General features: G+C 36.9%; 1 protein-coding gene across 4 annotated transcripts in view; it reads left to right on the forward strand.

The window, feature by feature from the left end:
- The window catches only part of RAB3GAP1 (RAB3 GTPase activating protein catalytic subunit 1), a 92,672-nt gene that overhangs the window by 19,516 nt on the left and 55,351 nt on the right, over positions 1 to 17,805 (forward strand). For all 4 annotated transcript variants that reach the window (XR_004958647.1, XM_036253888.1, XM_036253886.1 and 1 more), the window contains exons 4-5: positions 11,049 to 11,181; positions 14,247 to 14,325. Coding sequence is in view for 3 of the 4 variants with exons in the window: in XM_036253888.1 (XP_036109781.1) it covers positions 11,049 to 11,181; positions 14,247 to 14,325 (212 nt within the window). In the remaining variant the exon portion in view is untranslated. The remainder of the gene's footprint in view (positions 1 to 11,048; positions 11,182 to 14,246; positions 14,326 to 17,805) is intronic.

The raw sequence follows: 17,805 nt of genomic DNA on the forward strand, positions 1-17,805 counted from the left end.
TAACATACTCATTTGGAAAACCTACCTTATTGTATAATGGAGTTTCAGCTTTAATAGACACCACCTCACTGGAATTAGTCCCTTATATGAAGGTTTTACTGTATTTTGTTTTGGTGGAATACATATCCAAAGGCTTACTTAAACCATTCCCCCAGCCCCCACCCATCTGGCAAGCAACAAAAAGTTCTCTGTATCTGTGAATCTGTTTCTGTTCTGCTTGCTCATTTTGTTTGTAGATTCAATTGTTGAAAGATATGTATTAATTGCCATTTTATTGTTCACATTTTTGTTCTTAGCCTTCAAGAAGACCCTTCAACATTTCACATAATACTGGTTTGACTGTGATGAACTCCTTTAGGGTTTTCTTGTCTGGGAAACTCTTGATATGTCCATCGATTCTAAATGATAACTTTGCAGGATAGAGTTATCTTGGTTGTAGGTCATTGCTTTTCATCACCTTGAATATCTCTTGCCACTCCTTTCTGTCCTGCAAAGTTTCTTTTGAGAAATCAGCTGACAGTCTTATGAGAGCTCCTTTGTAGGTAACGGACTGCTTTTCTCTCGCTGCTTTTAAGATTCTCTCTTTGTATTTAACCTTTGGCATTTTGATGATGATGTGTCTTGGTGTGGACCCCTTTGGGTTCATCATGGTTGGGACTCTCTGTGCTTCCTGGACTTGTATGTCTGTTTCCTTCACCAGGTTAGGGAAATTTTCTGTCATTATTATTTCAAATAGTTTTTTAATTTCTTGCTCTCTCTTCTCCTTCAGGCACCCCCTATGATGGGAATGTTGGCATGCTTGAGTTGTCCCAGAGGCTCCTTACACTATTCTCGTTTTATTTTATTCATTTATTTATTTATTTTTTGCTGTTCTGGTTGGGTGTTTTCTGCTTCCTTATATCCCAAATCAATGGTTTGCTTCTTGGCTTTACCTACTCTACTATTTTCTTTCTTTTTTTTTTTTATCCTCATCCAAGGACATTTTTTTCCATTTTTTGTTCAGATAGAGTGGGAGGAAGAGAGAGAGAGAGAAACATCGGTGTGAAGGGAACACATCAAGTGGTTGCCACCCGCATGACCCAACCAAGACAGGGGACAAACTGCAACCGAAGTACGTGCCCTTAGCGGGAATTGAACCCAGGTCTCTCTGGACCACAGGTCGAGGCTCTAACCACTGAGCCAAACTGGCCAGGACTTCCTACTCTACTATTGATTCCCTGTAAATTATTCTTTATTTTAATTAGTGAATCCTTAATTTCTAACTGGCCCTTTTTTTGTTGTTGATGTTCTCACTAAGTTCCTTGGAGGTCTCCTTAAGTTCCTTGAAGGTGTCACTAAGTCCCTTGGATGTCTCACCAAGTTCCCTGAGCAAACTTATAACCTGTGTTTTGAACTGTGCATCTGTTAGATTGCTAATCTCCCTTTTATTTAGTTCTTTTCCTGGAGTTTATTTTTTTCTTTCACTTGGGACATGTTTCTTTGTCTCCTCATTTTAGCTCATTCTCTGTGATTGTTTTTATGTGTTAAGCAGAGTTGCTATGCCTCCAAGGCTTCGTAGGGTGGCCTGCTGTTGTAGGTGTTCTGTAGGATCCAGTGGAAAAGTCTCCCTGATCACCCAAGCTGGGCCCTCGTGGTGCACCCCTAGTGTGAACTGTACACCCTGTTGCAGTTGAGTCTTGATTGCTGTTGGCACATCAATGGGAGGAGTTGACTCATGCTGATCAGCTGCAAGGACTGGCTGTGCCCACTAGCCACTGGCTTCTGACTACCTTGGAGGATCAGCTGTGTAGGGGCCCACCACACAGAGCAAGACTTACTTTTCAGCAGGGCTCTGGTACCCACTGAGTTCACTCATTGAGTGTGTCACTGGTGGAGGTGGTTGGGTGGTGGTGTTTTGATGTGGTCTGAAGCTGTTCACCAGGTGTGCTGGCTCTGGGGCAAACTTAGCTACTGCCTGTACTCTATCCAGGGCCACCCAGCATAAGCTACAAAGTGAACTGCAGATGGCTGCTTCTTGTGCTTGGCTTGGAGGTGTCCAGAAAAAGCCAAATTGTGAACCAAGGCTGGCTATTTCAAATGCCAGGCCTGGGGCCACTTAACAAGAGGCACGGGGCTCGCTGAGACCAGATGCTGTTTGTTTGACAGATTTTAGGAAACTTTGAAGCAGGATCAAAGACAGGCCTATCCTATGGTAAAGCCTTTGGAAACAGCTTGGGTGGGCCCGAAAGTTGGGTGGGGCAGGGCCTCAGGGAATTACCAGAGTGGGGCAAACTGAGTGAGCCATGTTGTTGGAGTCCCTGGTATGGAGGCCGTCTGCCTGCCCTATGGGGGAAAGGCTCACCAAAGGAACAAAGGCCTCCATCAGCATGTCTGTCCAGGAGAAAGCTGCCCCTTCAGCCCTTGTCCCAAGGCCAAACAGGTCAGTTCTTCCTTGTTTTCTGATGCCCCTCAAACCGCCTCCCCTGGGACCTCAGAGGGAGTGGGTTTGAGTAAGTCTGTGCCCTTTAAGAGAAACTGCTCAGACTTCCGCAGCTGCAGCCTCACTGTGCCTCAGTTCCTGCTGACTTTTTCAGCCAGAAGTTATGGGGACTTTTCTTCCTGGCACTGGGACCCTGAGCTGGGCGCCTAGTGTGGGACAGGGACCCCTCATTCCTCAGGGAGGACCTTCGCAGCCGAGATCTCTCCTGATTTTTATTCACCAGCCCGTCTGCACCTCTGCCCCTCCTACCAGTCTCGTTGTGGTGGCTGCTTTAATTTTGTAGTTGTAGGACTTCCATTCAGCTCAATTTCAGGCAGTTCTGAATGATAGTTGTGATGTAGTTTTGTTGTAATTTTGATGTGGTTGTGGGAGGAGGTGATTCTGCATTTACCTATGCCGCCATCTTGACCGTCCCCCTTCAAATATATGCTTAACCCTTGTTCATTGTCTTCTTCTGGAACTCCTATGATGTGGATGTTGTTATGTTTCATGTTATCCCACAGTTCTCTTAAGTTGTCTTCCTGTTTTTTCATTGTTTTTTCTTTTGGTTCTCTGATTGGGTGAATTTTTTTCTACTCTTCTAATTCACTGATCTGATTCTCGGCTTCCTCTACTCTGCTGGTTATTCCTTCCAGTGTGTGTGTGTGTGTGTGTGTGTGTGTGTGTGTGTGTGTGTGTTTAAAGAAGTTTGTGTCTATTCATTTTTTTTTCTTTATTGATTTGAGAGAGAGAGAGGGAGAGAGATACAGAAACATCGATGAGAGAGAACATCTATTGGCTGCCTCCTGCATGCCCCTCACTGGGGATTGGGCTCATAACCTGGCATGTGCCCTGACCAGGAATTGAACCAGCGACCTTTTGGTGCGTGGGTGGACGCTCAACCACTGAGCAACACTGGCTGGGCCCAATGTGTTCTTTATTTCTGCTATGTCATTCTTCATTTCTGCTTGGTGGTTTATTACTTCCAGTTGGTTGATTTTCAATGTTTCTATATCTTTACTCACTCTGTTAAGCTTCCTCATTTATCATTACTCTGAACTCTAATTCTGATAACTTGCTCAATTGCATTTCATTTATCTCTTTTTCTGTAGAATTCTCCTGTTCTTTCATTTGGGATTTGTTTCTTTGTTTCACCTTTTGGCTGTCTCGGTGGGTTTTGGAGCCTGCCAAATTTTCCCTGTGGGTGTTGGTGTTCTGCTGATTGTGGTTCCCTCTACTGCCTTTGGATGAGTGTGGGAGGACCCATGTTAAACACCACTGTCAAGTCTTACTTTCTGGGATACATTTGCAGGCCAATCAAAGGTTCCGTTTTCTTCTAGCTTTTGTCTGCTAGCTATTAGTCTCAGTTACTTGATGAGCCTTGGGTTGTCGCTGGATGAAAAAATCCCTCAGGTGTTCAGGGTAAGAGTATTTCCAGTGGGTGGGGCAGATGCTTGCTGGCTGTCTCTAGCTGTTAATTAGCCTCAATTTGCATTTCTCTGGCCTGGCTGGGTGGTGTTAAATTCCTGAAGGAGGGACTGTTGCTTCTCCGTGGAGCTCTGGGAAGGGGCTCTTTGAGTAAGATGCCAACTGTTTTATGAGGGAGTGATTCAGCACAAAACTCCCAGTGCCCTCCTAGTTCTCCAAACATCTGAATCTCTCCACACAGTTCCAGTCCAGTCTACCCTCCCTCTGCCGAGTGGCTGTGGCCAATTTAGTGGTCTTTCTCGGCCCTCTGTGCTGTGGAGCCAGCTTAGGATTTTAACCCCGAGGGAACTGCCCACAACCTAAACAGCCCTCAGCTACTATTCATCGGCTCCCAGCCCACCCTCTCTCATTCCTCTGAAGTTCCTACCAGGCTCAATTTGGTGTCCTCTTTCCATTCCTGGTTATACAGGTTCTGTCCAGCTGCTTTTCTGTTAGTTTTTCTTGATGATTTGTCTTTATTTTAGTTGTAATTTCAGTTTGGTCCTTGGAGATGGTCTGTGTGGCTTCCATTCACTCTGCCACCATTTTAGAGTCTTTCATTAAAAATTTTAAAACCTTTAATTACTAAATAATTTAACCAAATCAAATGTATAAAAAGTGATAGTTTCTTTGTCATCACTTCCTTTCCATGTATCTACACAATCCCTCTACCTCCCCCCAATATCCTCCTCACCAGAGCTGTCTGCCTGCCATTACTTTTTGACTGCCCTTTTTTTTTTTTTTTATCCTCACCCAAGGACATTTTTGCATCCAACTTCACATAGAGCAGGAGGGAGAGAGGGGGAAGAAAGAGAGAGAAACATCGATGTGAGAGAGACACATCAAGTGGTTGCCACCCACACGACCCTAACTGGAGCAGGATGAACTGCAACCGAGGTACATGTCCCTAGTGGGAACCGAACCCGGGACTCTCTGGTCTGCAGGTCAGTGCCCTAACCGCTGAGCCATACTGGGCAGGACCTGACTGCCCTTTTTGCTCACCTCCTACTTTCACCTTCTCTATCTTAACTCTTTGCCATTCCTTCTTTCCTTCCAGTGTATTCAGAGGAATTTTGTTTTGTTTTGTTTTGTTTTTTGGTATGTGCCCCTAGCGGGAATCAAACATGGGACTCTCTGGTCCGCAGGCCGACACTCCAACCGCTGAGCCAAATCGGCCAGGGCGACTTGTTATCTTTTTTATGATAGCCATCGTGGTGGATATGAAGCGATATATCACTGTGTTTATCTTGATTTGCATTTTCCTAATGGCTGTTGATGTTGAACATCTTTTTATATTCTTATTGGCCATTTATATATCTTCATTAGATCTTTTCAGATCACTTGCCCATTTTTAAATTGGATATTATTTTTTAATTTGTAATTTGTAAGAGTTCTTTTTATGTTCTGGATACAAGTCCTTATGAGATATATGATTTGCAGATATTTTCTCCTATTCTTCTTATTGTAGAATGTATCATTGTGGGTTATCTTTTCACTTTCTTGATGCTATCTGTAGTTTTTGCTCTTACAGTTAGATCCACGATCCATTTTGAGTTAATTTTCATGTCTAATGTAAAGGGGGTTCAACTTTATTCTTTTGCATATGGATATCCAGTTGTACTGGCATGGATGGCTTTTTAATATTTGTACTTCAATACTGCAAATGGTCAAAAATGTGTTTGTTTTCTTTCAGTGAATGAATACTTTAATTTTTAGCTTTATACCAAGTGGTTGTCTACCCTGGCTGCACATTAGAATTAGTGGGGAGCTTCTGGAAAATGCTAGTGTTAGGTAAAACTTAGAGATTCTGATTTAATTGATATATTGTAGAGTCTGGTTATCAGTATATTCTTTAAGCCTCTTAGGTGATTATAAAGTCTAATTAGGTTAGGAATCACAACTCTGTATTCCTCGAAGGAAGGAAGGAAAAAAGGAAGGAAGGAAGAAAAACGTCACTGTCTTTTTATGCTTTACTATATTTTTCTCCTTTTTAAAATGTGTTGCTTTTGTCAGTGGAAGAAAAAATTTTAATTAATTTGTTAAGCAATAATTTGTATTGTTAAATTTCAGTTTTTAAAATGGAAGATTATATTTTTACACAGTAGGCTGCTTAAGATGTGAATTTAGATTGTAGAAACCAGTATAGTAAATCCTAAAGATGACTTGTGTTTAGTTATTTCAGAAAATCTATTATCTGGGTCAGCAGTGAGCTTACCCATCTATGTTTGACTTATTCAGTGAGGGAGTAAGTTTCAGGAAGAATTCAACATGAGGATTCTGATGTACATATGTCAGTTCAAGTCTGAATACCTTTTGAATTGGATTGTATGCTGTTTCAGGTTGTTAGGCTAGCTCATAGCGTATATGTTATCCAAATATATGTAATAGTATTTGGATAATATACTGGTATTTCCAGTATATTACTGGGACATGTGGAGGTTATTATAAATATTGAAAAAAGGTAATCTCTAAGATACCTAGTAAGCATGTAGGCACTGTTAAGTTCTGGGCTGCAAAGGAAAATAGAACAGTGTTTGCTTTTCATAATCTTTTGGAGAAACACATATATAAATAAATGATTGGAGTAGATGTCATTCTAGTGATTTGAACAAGATTCTGAGAAAGAATCACTAGCTTGCTTGAGATAAAGCAGATTTTCTACAGGAATTAATATTTTGGTTGTGTTTTGAAAAATGGATAAATAAAAATATGCTGAGAGAAATAAAGTAGTGAAGAGCAGGATAAATAGCCTATGCACAGGTGTGAAGGAGATAGCACACCTTTGTGGAAATGCAGGTCATTAAGTATAACTGTAACACAGGGTAGATGGAAGGTAGCTGTGGGAGATAAAACTGGAAAGGGGTGGGACCACATCTGTGGGCTCTGTATTTCTACCAGTGTAGGTTCATGCCACTGTTAGAGGCACTTGTCATGAGTCTTTTGTGTATTGACTTCTAATTATATTATATCTGTATCCATTTTTAATGTTAATTTTTGTGCTTTTTGTATAATATTCATAATATATTGATACAGTAATGCTTAATTTATGAATAAAATATACATACATGGAGATAAATGTTCAAAAATTTTTACCGATAAAATAAATGATTTTAAATCTCTAACCAGTCACTGACTGTATAGGTTATAGAAAGCCAGTAAAGTATTTTAATCGAGAAGAAACAATATCAGATTTGTATTTTAGGAAGATAATCATGTGGAATAAGGATTATAGGGTAGAGATAAGGAGACCAGTGGAAAGCTGTTAAAATAGTCTGGGGCAGATACTGTGAAGGGCTCAACTATAAGAGAGTGATCTTTATCCTGTTATGGTCTTGGGACCTCCAGAGTTCTGGCTCAATATATTGTTAGTTTACTTAATTATTAAATGAAAGATAAGTGGGAAGGGTTGTTGGGTCCAAATTATGATGATGTTTAGTACATGGTGTTGTTGCATAACTGCCATTTTCTTTATTTGGAGAAAGAGCATCTTTGTCTTCCTCAAGTTTTCCTCAGAAATTAGAATCTCACCCTCCTACCATTTCCTTGCCTTTTTATTTATTTTCTTTACTGGGTTATAATTATACAAAGTGAAATGTACAGAATTTAAGTATAGTTTGTTTTGACAAATGTACGTAGCCTTTTACCACTATTTAAATAAAAATATAGAACATTTTCACCATCACACGAAGATGTAATTCTACAGTTCTTATTTCTTTCACTCATAGAGCATTTTTCCTGTTCTTGAGCTTCAGAGAGTCATATACAATGCATACACCGTGTGTGTCTGACTTTCTTGCTCAATAGTGTTCTAAAAATTTATCCATGTTGCCCATATCATACTTTGTATTGTATGACAGTGCCACAATGTGTTTATCCTTTCTCTTGTTGATTTTTAAATTGTCTCCATTTTTAACTTTTATTAATAGAACTGCTGTGAACAATTTTGTGAACATATGCTTTTATTTTTATTGTTTAGTATGTTCTTAGGAGTGGAATCGCTAGGTCTTATGTTTAATTTTATTAGAAACTCTAAACTGTTTTCTACAGTGGTCCTACCATTTTATGTTTTGAGCAATGTATGAGACTTCAATTTACTCCACATTCTCTCTGACATTTAGCATTGTTAGTTTTTTTAGTCATTCAGTTGGGTGTGAAGTGGTATTTTATAGTGGTTTTAATTTGCATTTCACTAATGACTATTGATACCCAGTAGTATCTCATAACCCATCACAGTTAACTGTATTTATTGGTCAGTCATAGCTTCTTTGGCTAAGTGTCTGCGTCTTTTGCTCATTTGAAAAAATGAGATTGTTTAATTTTTTAAAATTCTCCTTATATATCTGGTTATGAATCCTTTGTCAGGTATATGTGTTTTGAATGTTTCCTCCAGTAGCCTCCATAATCATTTTCTTGGCTGTGTCTTTTGATAAGCATAAGTATATTTTAATGAAGTTCATTTTCTCAATTTAAAATGTTTATTGTTAATGCCTATTGTGTTCTATCACAGGAATCTTTGCCTGTCTCAGTGTTGTGAAGATATTCTCGTGTTTTTTTCTATGTGAATATTTTATTATTCCAAGACCATTTGTTGAAAAGACCATTCTTTCCCTACTGAATTGCAGTGGCTCCTCTGTTGTAAAATGAAGTATATGTGTGATTGTATTTCTGGACTATTATGTTCTATTGATCTCTCTTTATGCCAATGCTGTACTGCCTTAATTACTGTAGCAAAGTAAATCTTAAAATCAGGTAGTATATTTTTCATCAAAATTATCGTAGCTATTCTTGGTCCTTTGGGTTTTCATATTAGTTTTAGAATTAGCTTGTCAGTTTCTACAAAATGCCTGCTGGGAATTTTATTAGGATTGTGTTTAATTTATAGATTAATTTGGGGAGAAATGATTGACATCTTCATGGTGTTGTGTCTTCCAATCTATGTAGATGATATATTTCTTAGGTCTTTAATATATTTCAGCAATGTTTTGAAGTATTTTTAGGTAGAGTTCTTGCTCATCTTTTCCTAAGTTTATTCATAGATATTTGATTTAACTTTTTATGTTTAAGTGGTTTTTTTTATTTCATTTTCCAAGTTTTTGCCGCTAGTATATAAAAATAAACATCATTTTTGTATATTGACCTTGAATTCCACAACTTCATAAACTCAAAAGTTAGTTTTAGTAGTTTGTAGATTTTGTTGAATATTCTTTGTACATAATCAAGTCATCTGTGAGTGCTGACAGTTTTATTTCTTTCCAATTTATGTGCTTCTTTTATCTGATTGGAGCCCTCAGCAGTTATTTTTGATGAATTACTAGATTAATTTTGAGTTGGAGCTATCATTTCTGGTTTTAATCAGAAATATTTACCATACTGGAATTTGGTGTCAAATGATTGTATCATAATCTAAATGAAGAGGGGAGGTTAGAATGTTGTTTTTCAGTTGAGCTAAATTAACCTTTAAAAAATCTGTTTTGGAGACAATCTGGATGTGAAGATATTCTCCTAATGAAAAGATTGCTATTTCATGCATTTACTTAATAAGATGCCTTTAGGACATTTAAATATTATTTAACTCAATTCAGAACTGTAAATACCTTGCCAGGAACACACACAAAACATTTTGGGCCCTGGCCAGTTTTGCTCAGCAGTTAGAGCGTCAGCCTGCGGTCCAGAGAGACCGGGTTCGGTTCCCTCAGTTGCAGTTTGTCCCTAGCCCTGGATGGGTTGTGTGGGTGGCAACCACTTGATGTGTTCCTTTCACGTCGATGTTTCTCTCTCTCTGCCTCTAACTCTATCTGAACAAAAAAATGGAAAAATGTCCTGGGATAAGGATAAAAAAAAACATTTTGGTGTTATACATTATGTATAGTTATGAAACACTTTTTAAAAGTTTAGTAACTCATAGAATTACTGCTTACATATTTTTTATCTAGTTTGGGATTATCTTTGCTGGCATGATATTTCCTGCTTCGTATTGGTGCTATGCTGCTATGACTGTCTACCTTCTCCAGAGGAAAGAATAGCTATGAGAGATTAAAGGCTCCATCGGAAAAATTCTTTTTTATGGTTATGTTGTATGAGTAACGGAGCTTTTTAAAACTTTTAACTAAAATGTTTTCTAATCAAGAAGTTTGCTATTTATAAAGTAAACAAGCAAACAAAATAGAAATAGATTCATAGACACAGAAATTTGATTGATGGTTGCCAGAGGGGAAGGAGTTTAGGGGGCTGGGTGAAAAAAGTGAAGGGATAAAGAAGTACAACTTGGTAGTTACAAAATAGTCACGGGGATATAAAGTACAGCGTAGAGAATATAGTCAATAATGTAATAACTATGTATGATGCCGGGTGGGTACTTTAAATATTGGGGGACCACTTTGTAAAGTATATGATTGCCTAACCACTATGCTATATATATGAAACTAATACAAAATAATATTAAATGTAAATGGTGATTGAAAATTTAAAAAAATATAGACAAAATTTTTTAAAAAGAAGTTGCTGTTTAAATGAAAATATTTGAATGCCAAAGCTTGATAAAGAAACTCAAAAAAAACCTGTAAAGCTAATTTACTACAGATGTAATGTCACTTAAATTGATTTTACGAGCTGCTTGTTTATGAAGCAATTTCTGATGTTCAATAAAGCTGTGTGCTGTAGTGATGTTATTTGATTTGAGATTTTTTTAAGTGTATTTTATTGCCATGTATTTTTTTAATTTGTAAAGTTTCATCATTTTTAGTTAAAAGTAACAGAGTGTCTGCTATTGGTAGAGAGGTTTTTTTTCTTTTTGCATGTGAAGAGGCATGGGATTTACTGTATATATATGATTTTATTATCTAGAGACTCATCTCACAAAATGTACTTGAAAATTATAATTTTGTAAGTTACTTGATAGTTAATATTCTAGGGAATTTTTTAAAGGAATACTGATAAATCATTTATGAAATAACTTTGTTTTATTCACTTATATTTTTCCTTTTTCTTTAATTATGTGGAAAATATAGGATGAAACTTTTAGATTAGTGGGCAGAAAAAGGGGGGGCAATTCCTGTGGTTAATAAACATAATGGTATCTATTGAATACTTGAAGGTTTTTTTCCCCTTTCATTGTTAAATATAGGGTATATTTACTTCTGGCACATGGGAAGAGAAATCAGATGAAATTTGCTTTGCTGACTTCAAATTTTCAGTTACTCATCATTATCTTGTTCAAGAATCCACTGATAAAGAAGGAAAGGATGAAGTATTAGAGGGTAAGTTTTTATACATATTTTAAACTCTTGACTTGCAGGATTGGTAATTATTTTGAATTATTAATTTAGTTCTCTTAATTATGTAGTATCCTCTGGAGATGTTTATATATGTGAAGTTGTTTCACCACATCTGAAGTAGAGTATGATCTTTTCTGAGGAAGAATCACAGCATTTTAAAATTAATTAAATCAGCCCAGCTGGTGTGGCTTAGTGGTTGAGCATCGACCCTTGCACCAAGAGGTCACAGGTTCAATTCCTGGTCAGGGCACATGACCAGGTATGGGCCCAATCCCCAGTGGGGGACATGCAGGAGGTGGCCAGTTGATGTTCTCTCTCATCAATGTTTCTCTCTTTCTCTCCCTCTCCTGTCCTCTCTCTCTCAAAATATCAATGAAGAAAAAATTAAATTAAATTAATTAAATCAGCAAGTATTTATTGAGTGCCTAACATGTGCTAGGTACTATGCTAAGCTCAGTTGAACCCAAACTTAAGTTTACATCTCAGGAGAGGAGATAAGGTTTATAAGTAACAGGTAATAGGAGGTAGAAAGCGATAAGTGCCATCCCAAAGCACTGATCTTAAAGTTCTACTAGAGTTCAGAGGAGAAAAGATTGCTTTTAATTGGGAAAGATCAGAGAAGGCGTTATGGAGAATTAGGCAACTAAGCTGGGCTTTAAAAAGTTATTTGTTGATTAGTCAGTATAGTGTTTTGTATATATCTCAGACTTTAGAGTAAGATCAGGTGGACAAAATTTTGATTTTTCTACTTAGTTACTTGACCTTTCTGAACTTGAATTATCTTAAAATGAAGTAATACTACTTGGAGGGTTAATGGTAAGATTAAATGAGATACTGTACTTAAGTACCCATCTCACTACCCGGCCCATGCTAGATATGCAGTTGTTAATAGGTCACATCATCCAAAATCTCTGTAGATGCTGCTTATAGTTGTTTATCGGTCAAATCACCAAAATCTTTGTCCTGAGATACACTAGTATATAACAGTGAATGAGCAAGGTATTGAAAATATATAAATTTTGGAACTGTCAGTCAAATACCCTTCTTCATTCAGAAAATAAATATGCAGAATGTGTGTTTAAAGTTTTTCTGGTCAATTGAGGATATTTTGCTAAATGAAGTAAGTCAAACAGAGAAAGACAAATACCATATGATCTCACTTACATGTGTATTCTAAAAAATAATAAAACAACCAAGCTCATAGAGAACAGATTGATGGTTGCCAGAAGCAGGGGGTGGAGGGTGTGCTAAATAGGCGAAGGGGGTCAAAAGGTACAAAATTCTGGTTGGAAAATAAATAAGTCATGGGGATGTAACATACAGCTTCATAACTATAGTTAATAATGCTGAATTACATATTTGAAAGTTGTTTAAACAGTAAATCTTAAAAGTTCTCATCACATAAAAAAACTGGAACTGTATAGTAACAGATGTTAACTAGACTTATTGTGGTGATCATTTCACAATGTATGCAGTTATCAAATTATGTTGTGCACCTGAAACTAATATAATGTCATATGTCAATTATACTTTAATAAAAATAAATAAAAATTTTTATGGGCAAAACAGATTACCATTTGTAAGTATAGGCCTGAAATATCTGTCCCTTTTCTTGTATAGGAATGAAATTATACTATCATTTCTGTTTTGTTTGTTTTTTTACAAACAAAACAGATAGCATCAGCATTTAGATTCATAAACTAGGACAGATAGCATTGACCATGTATACACACATAAGACAATTAATTATACAGCAAAAATAAAATAATTAAATCAGAATATGAAATATGTACTTGAGGAGTAAGGGGAGGAGGGAAATATATGCAGCTGGTGGGAAGTCTGATAATGGCCCAGAGATTACGCCTAATGAAGGCAATTGTCTGGGTAGAGAAATTTTAAGTGCTTTATTTTGAGGAAAGATCATACATAATGGAAAAGCTGTTTTGTTAAGGAGGCTTTGAATCAGTGTTTCTGAAGTGAACAAATAAGGGGTCTGTTGCATGAGAGAAGATGAATGGATTTAAGATAGTTAAGACATTGTTACATATGTATAGGTATTGTGTAGTTTTATTTTGGTCATGATTAAAGCTGTAACTAATGGTAGAAGCTAGAAGTTACAAGTAAAGCATTAGTTCAGTTAATATAGAGATACACATTTAAAGATATCAGAGATCAGAAAATTTGAACACTGATCTTTTATTTTATTGGAGTTGCTTATTGCTTTGGTTAAGTAGAATGTCAATTCATTAGTGTTCTCTTTTATTCTTTTTGAAAATAATAAAATATAAATTTGCTAAACAATTATAGTGATATAGTATAAGGAAATATTTTAACAAGTGTTACTCTTTATGCTTTGACTTTATTATGCCTTTATGAGTAAATAATGATCATTGATGTTAGTATCTTATGGATAGCAATAGCAAGTGCTTTTAAAGATATATGGTTATCAGTGGGAAGATGGTTAGTGATTTACAAGAACATTTAAGATGGCCAGGGTCTGGCATAGGCTAGCCATGGGAGGTGAAACAGAGTTGACAGACCTCTAAATAGAATTTTGAAGGAAAGTGGATACAAGGGCAGGCCACGAAGAACAAATAGAACAGGGCTTTCTAGTAAGGATGGGGGACTGTATGAGTCATGGCTTATAAGAAAGGAAAAATAGCATAAACATAGGAATATACAGGAGTGAGCAAAAGTAGGTTTATAGTTGTTCATATGGAAAATAATTAGTAAAAGTATAAGAATAAACTATTTCATGTACTCACAACTGTAAACCTATTTTGTCCATCCTTTATGTGTCTATATCTATATCTACAGATAGAGATAGAGATATATAGATATGTAGGCTGACTTTTTTGGAGAAAGGAGATTGAGAAAGACAGTTCTCTTCCCCCAAGTCTAAGTGCTAGCCCTAGATTTAAATCTTTAAGCAATTGTAAAACTATTTGGACTAGCGATACATGTTATGTAATGTTTCTTTAAATCATATTATAAAATTCTGCCTTAGAATGAACAATTAACTCTTTCATTATCTAATGTTTTTGTAGATGTTATTCCACAATCTATGCAAGATTTGCTATGTATGAATAATGACTTTCCTCCAAGAGCACATTGCCTGGTAAGATGGTAGGTATGCATTTTACTCAGATAACTTTTAGTATGTATGTTTGGAGGCCCCAAGAATATCCCCAGGTTAGTGATTTGCTAGGAGGACCCACAGAACTCAGTATATAGAAGCACTTACTGCTGTGATTTCTTAGTGACAGCATACAAAGCAAAATCAGCAAAGGGAAAAGGTACTTGAGACAAAGTTTGGAGGTAGTACAAGTGTTTGAGTCTTTTCCTAGTGGGGTTACACAGAACATACTTAATTCCCTTAGCACCAAGTTGTGACAACACATGAAATGTTGTCTGCCAGGGAACCTTGTTAGAGGCAATTGGAGATGGAACCTTCTGACTGATGATAACAGAATTTCAGATTCCCAGAAGAAAAGCAGGTGTTCAGCATAAACCACATTGTTTTATAGAGAGAGGAAAGGAGAAAGATAGAAACATCAGTGTGAGAGAGAAACATCAATTGACTGCCTCCTTTATGTCCCCTACTTGGGATTGACCCCACAACCCAGGCATGTGCCCTGCCTGACTAGGAATCGAACTGGGACCTCTGAGTCCTTGGGAAAGTGTTCAGTCCTCTGAGCCACACTGACCAGAAATAAACCACATTGTTTATACAAACATTTTAGGCATAGCAACTCTTATCGGCAGAAGTGAGAAACCTCCCTAAATCCAAGTTCCTAGGTGCCATCCAAAGGTCAGCCTTGCAAGCAGATATTCTAAGGATAGCAGTCACAGGCCTGCTGTTAACTCTTTTCCGCACAGTATGTATCATATCTAGGGTGGTATCTAACTTAATTCTGATGATTAATATAGAACACTTAAATATCATAGAAAATTTAATATATATCATTGGAAATTTAATTGAAATAAAATATTCCAGTTACATGATAACATCAAAGCTCTAAATTATAAATATGATACATTGATATAAGAGGCACATCACATTTAAAAGATCTTTATCTTTTTTAATTATTTAGATTATGTCTGAACTTTATTTATGTTGGAGGGAGTGGCATTAAAACACACCATCACCAAATGGCCCAAGTATGAGTATGTAGTCAAAAAAGGAGACCTAGTAAAGGGAATTTATATACTGGTTTTATATTATTCTGTTGGTTTGAGTTGGTCTTTTGATTTTTTTATTAAAGAATTTCTAGCCCTGGCCAGTTTGGCTCAGCGGTTAGAGCGTTGGCCTGCGGTCCGGAGAGACCCGGGTTCGGTTCCCGCTAAGGGCGCGTACCTCGGTTGCAGTTTGTCCCCGGCCCTGGTTGGTCGTGCGGGTGGCAGCCACTCGATGTGTCCCTTCACGTCGATGTTTCTCACTCTCTCTCCCTCCCTCTCTCTCCCTCCCATTCTATCTGTACAAAAAATGGAAAAATATCCTCGGGTGAGGATTAAAAAAAAAAAAAAAAAAAAAAAGAATTTCTAGCCCTGGCCAGTTTGGCTCAGCGGTTAGAGCGTCGGCCTGCGGTCCTGAGAGACCCGGGTTCGGTTCCCGCTAAGGGCATGTACCTCGGTTGCAGTTTGCCCCGGCCCTGGTCGGTTGTGCGGGTGGCAGCCACTCGATGTGTCCCTTTCACGTCGATGTTTCTCTCTCTCTCTCTGTTCCTCTCTCTCCCCCCTCACTCTACCTGAACAAAAAATGGAAAAATGTCCTCGGGTGAGGATAAAAAAAAAAAAGAATTTCTAAGAAAGGGGAAAATGATAAAACGTGTGTTTCTTTTTTGTTTGTTTGTTTATTATTTCTTTTATCCTCACTTGAGGACATTTTTCCATTTTGTTGTTCAGATAGAGTGGAAGGGAGAGAGAAGAGAGAGAAGCATCGACATGAAAGGGACACATTGAGTGGCTGCCACCCGCACAACCCAACTAGGGCCGGGGACAAACTGCAACCGAGGTACATGCCCTTAGTGGGAATCAAACCCAGGTCTCTTGGGACCGCAGGACAATGCTCTAACCGCTGAGCCAAACCAGCCAGGGCTCTTTTTTCTTTATTCCATTGTAATTACTACAGCAGAGTATGCAGCACACTAAAAAATAGAATAAAATTATAAGTGCAAATACACTGGATATTGTTTCATAAGTACTGTTATTTTAGTATAATATTTTAAAAACTGTGAACTTAAACAACTATAAAAGGAATTTAATAAATTATCCATTTAATTTAATCAAAAGAATCTCCTGATATTCTAAAATGTGAAAATGTACATTAACATGACAAAATATATTAGAGGGCAGCAAATCATTATAGAGCATGACTTTTATTCATTCTACATTAATTGAACATCCACTGTTTTGCCAGACACTGAATTAGACAAATATATGTTTAATTTCTAGTTCAAGTATTTATTATGTTGGCAACTTTGGGCAAGTTACTTAATTTCTGAGTTAGTTTCTATATTGGTAAAGTCAGTATAAACATGTACCTTAAAGGTAATTGTGAGGATTTAATAAGATAATGGTATATAGTGTGTTTATCAAAATCTGAATGCTGTTATGTAATTTCTATTCAGCTTTTTAATATATATTTTAAAAAACTACGTTTGCCACATAGTCCATAGTTTAAAATTATTCATTGAAGGAATAAATAAAACCTTTTTCTAACCTTTCCATTTACTTTTTTGTTTCATTTGTAGTTTACATTCAATATTATTCTTTATTAGTTTCAGATATCTAGCATCATGGTTAGACAGTCATGTACTTTACAGAGTGGTCCCCCCAGTATTTCAAGTACCCACCTGGCCCCATACATAGTTGTTACGATATTATTGACCATATTCCCTATGCTATACTTTACATCTATGTGATTATTCTGTGACTACCAATTTGTACTTCTTAACCCCTTCTTCACCTTTTTCACCCAGCCTCCCCTCCTACCATTTACTTAAAATATATATATATATATTTTTTTTTTTTAATTCTCACTCAAGGATATGTTTATTGATTTTAGAGAGGATGGGGTGGGGGTGGAGAGAAACATCAATGTAAGAGAGAAACATTGATCAGTTGCTTCCTATATGTGCCCTGACCAGGAACCTTTTTCTTGTACAAGACAATTCTCCAAACAATGGAGCCACCTGGCTGGGGTTAAACAGTTTTTTTTTTTAATTAGCATACAGTAAAATTGACTTTTTTTAAAACAGTTCACTGAACTTTCACACATACATAGGTTTTTAAAAATTACTATCACAATGAGGATATAAAACAGTTTTATAACCTCCTAAAAATCTCCTTTTGCTTGTTAACATCTCTGGCAATCACTGATATGTTCTTGGTCACTATTGTGTTGGCCTTTGAAACTGTCATAGAGGTGGAATTGTATATAACCATTTGAGACTGGCTTTGAGATCCTTTGCAGTAATTCTGCATCAATAGTTTATTCCTTTTTATTGCTGAATAGTATTCTATTGTAAGGATATACCACAGTTTGTATACTCATTCATCTGTTATAGGATACAATTGTTTCTAGGTTTGGGCATTTATGAATAG

This window comes from Molossus molossus, unplaced genomic scaffold (genome assembly GCF_014108415.1).
Source record: "Molossus molossus isolate mMolMol1 unplaced genomic scaffold, mMolMol1.p scaffold_m16_p_11, whole genome shotgun sequence".
In the NCBI taxonomy this organism is placed as follows: domain Eukaryota; kingdom Metazoa; phylum Chordata; class Mammalia; order Chiroptera; family Molossidae; genus Molossus; species Molossus molossus.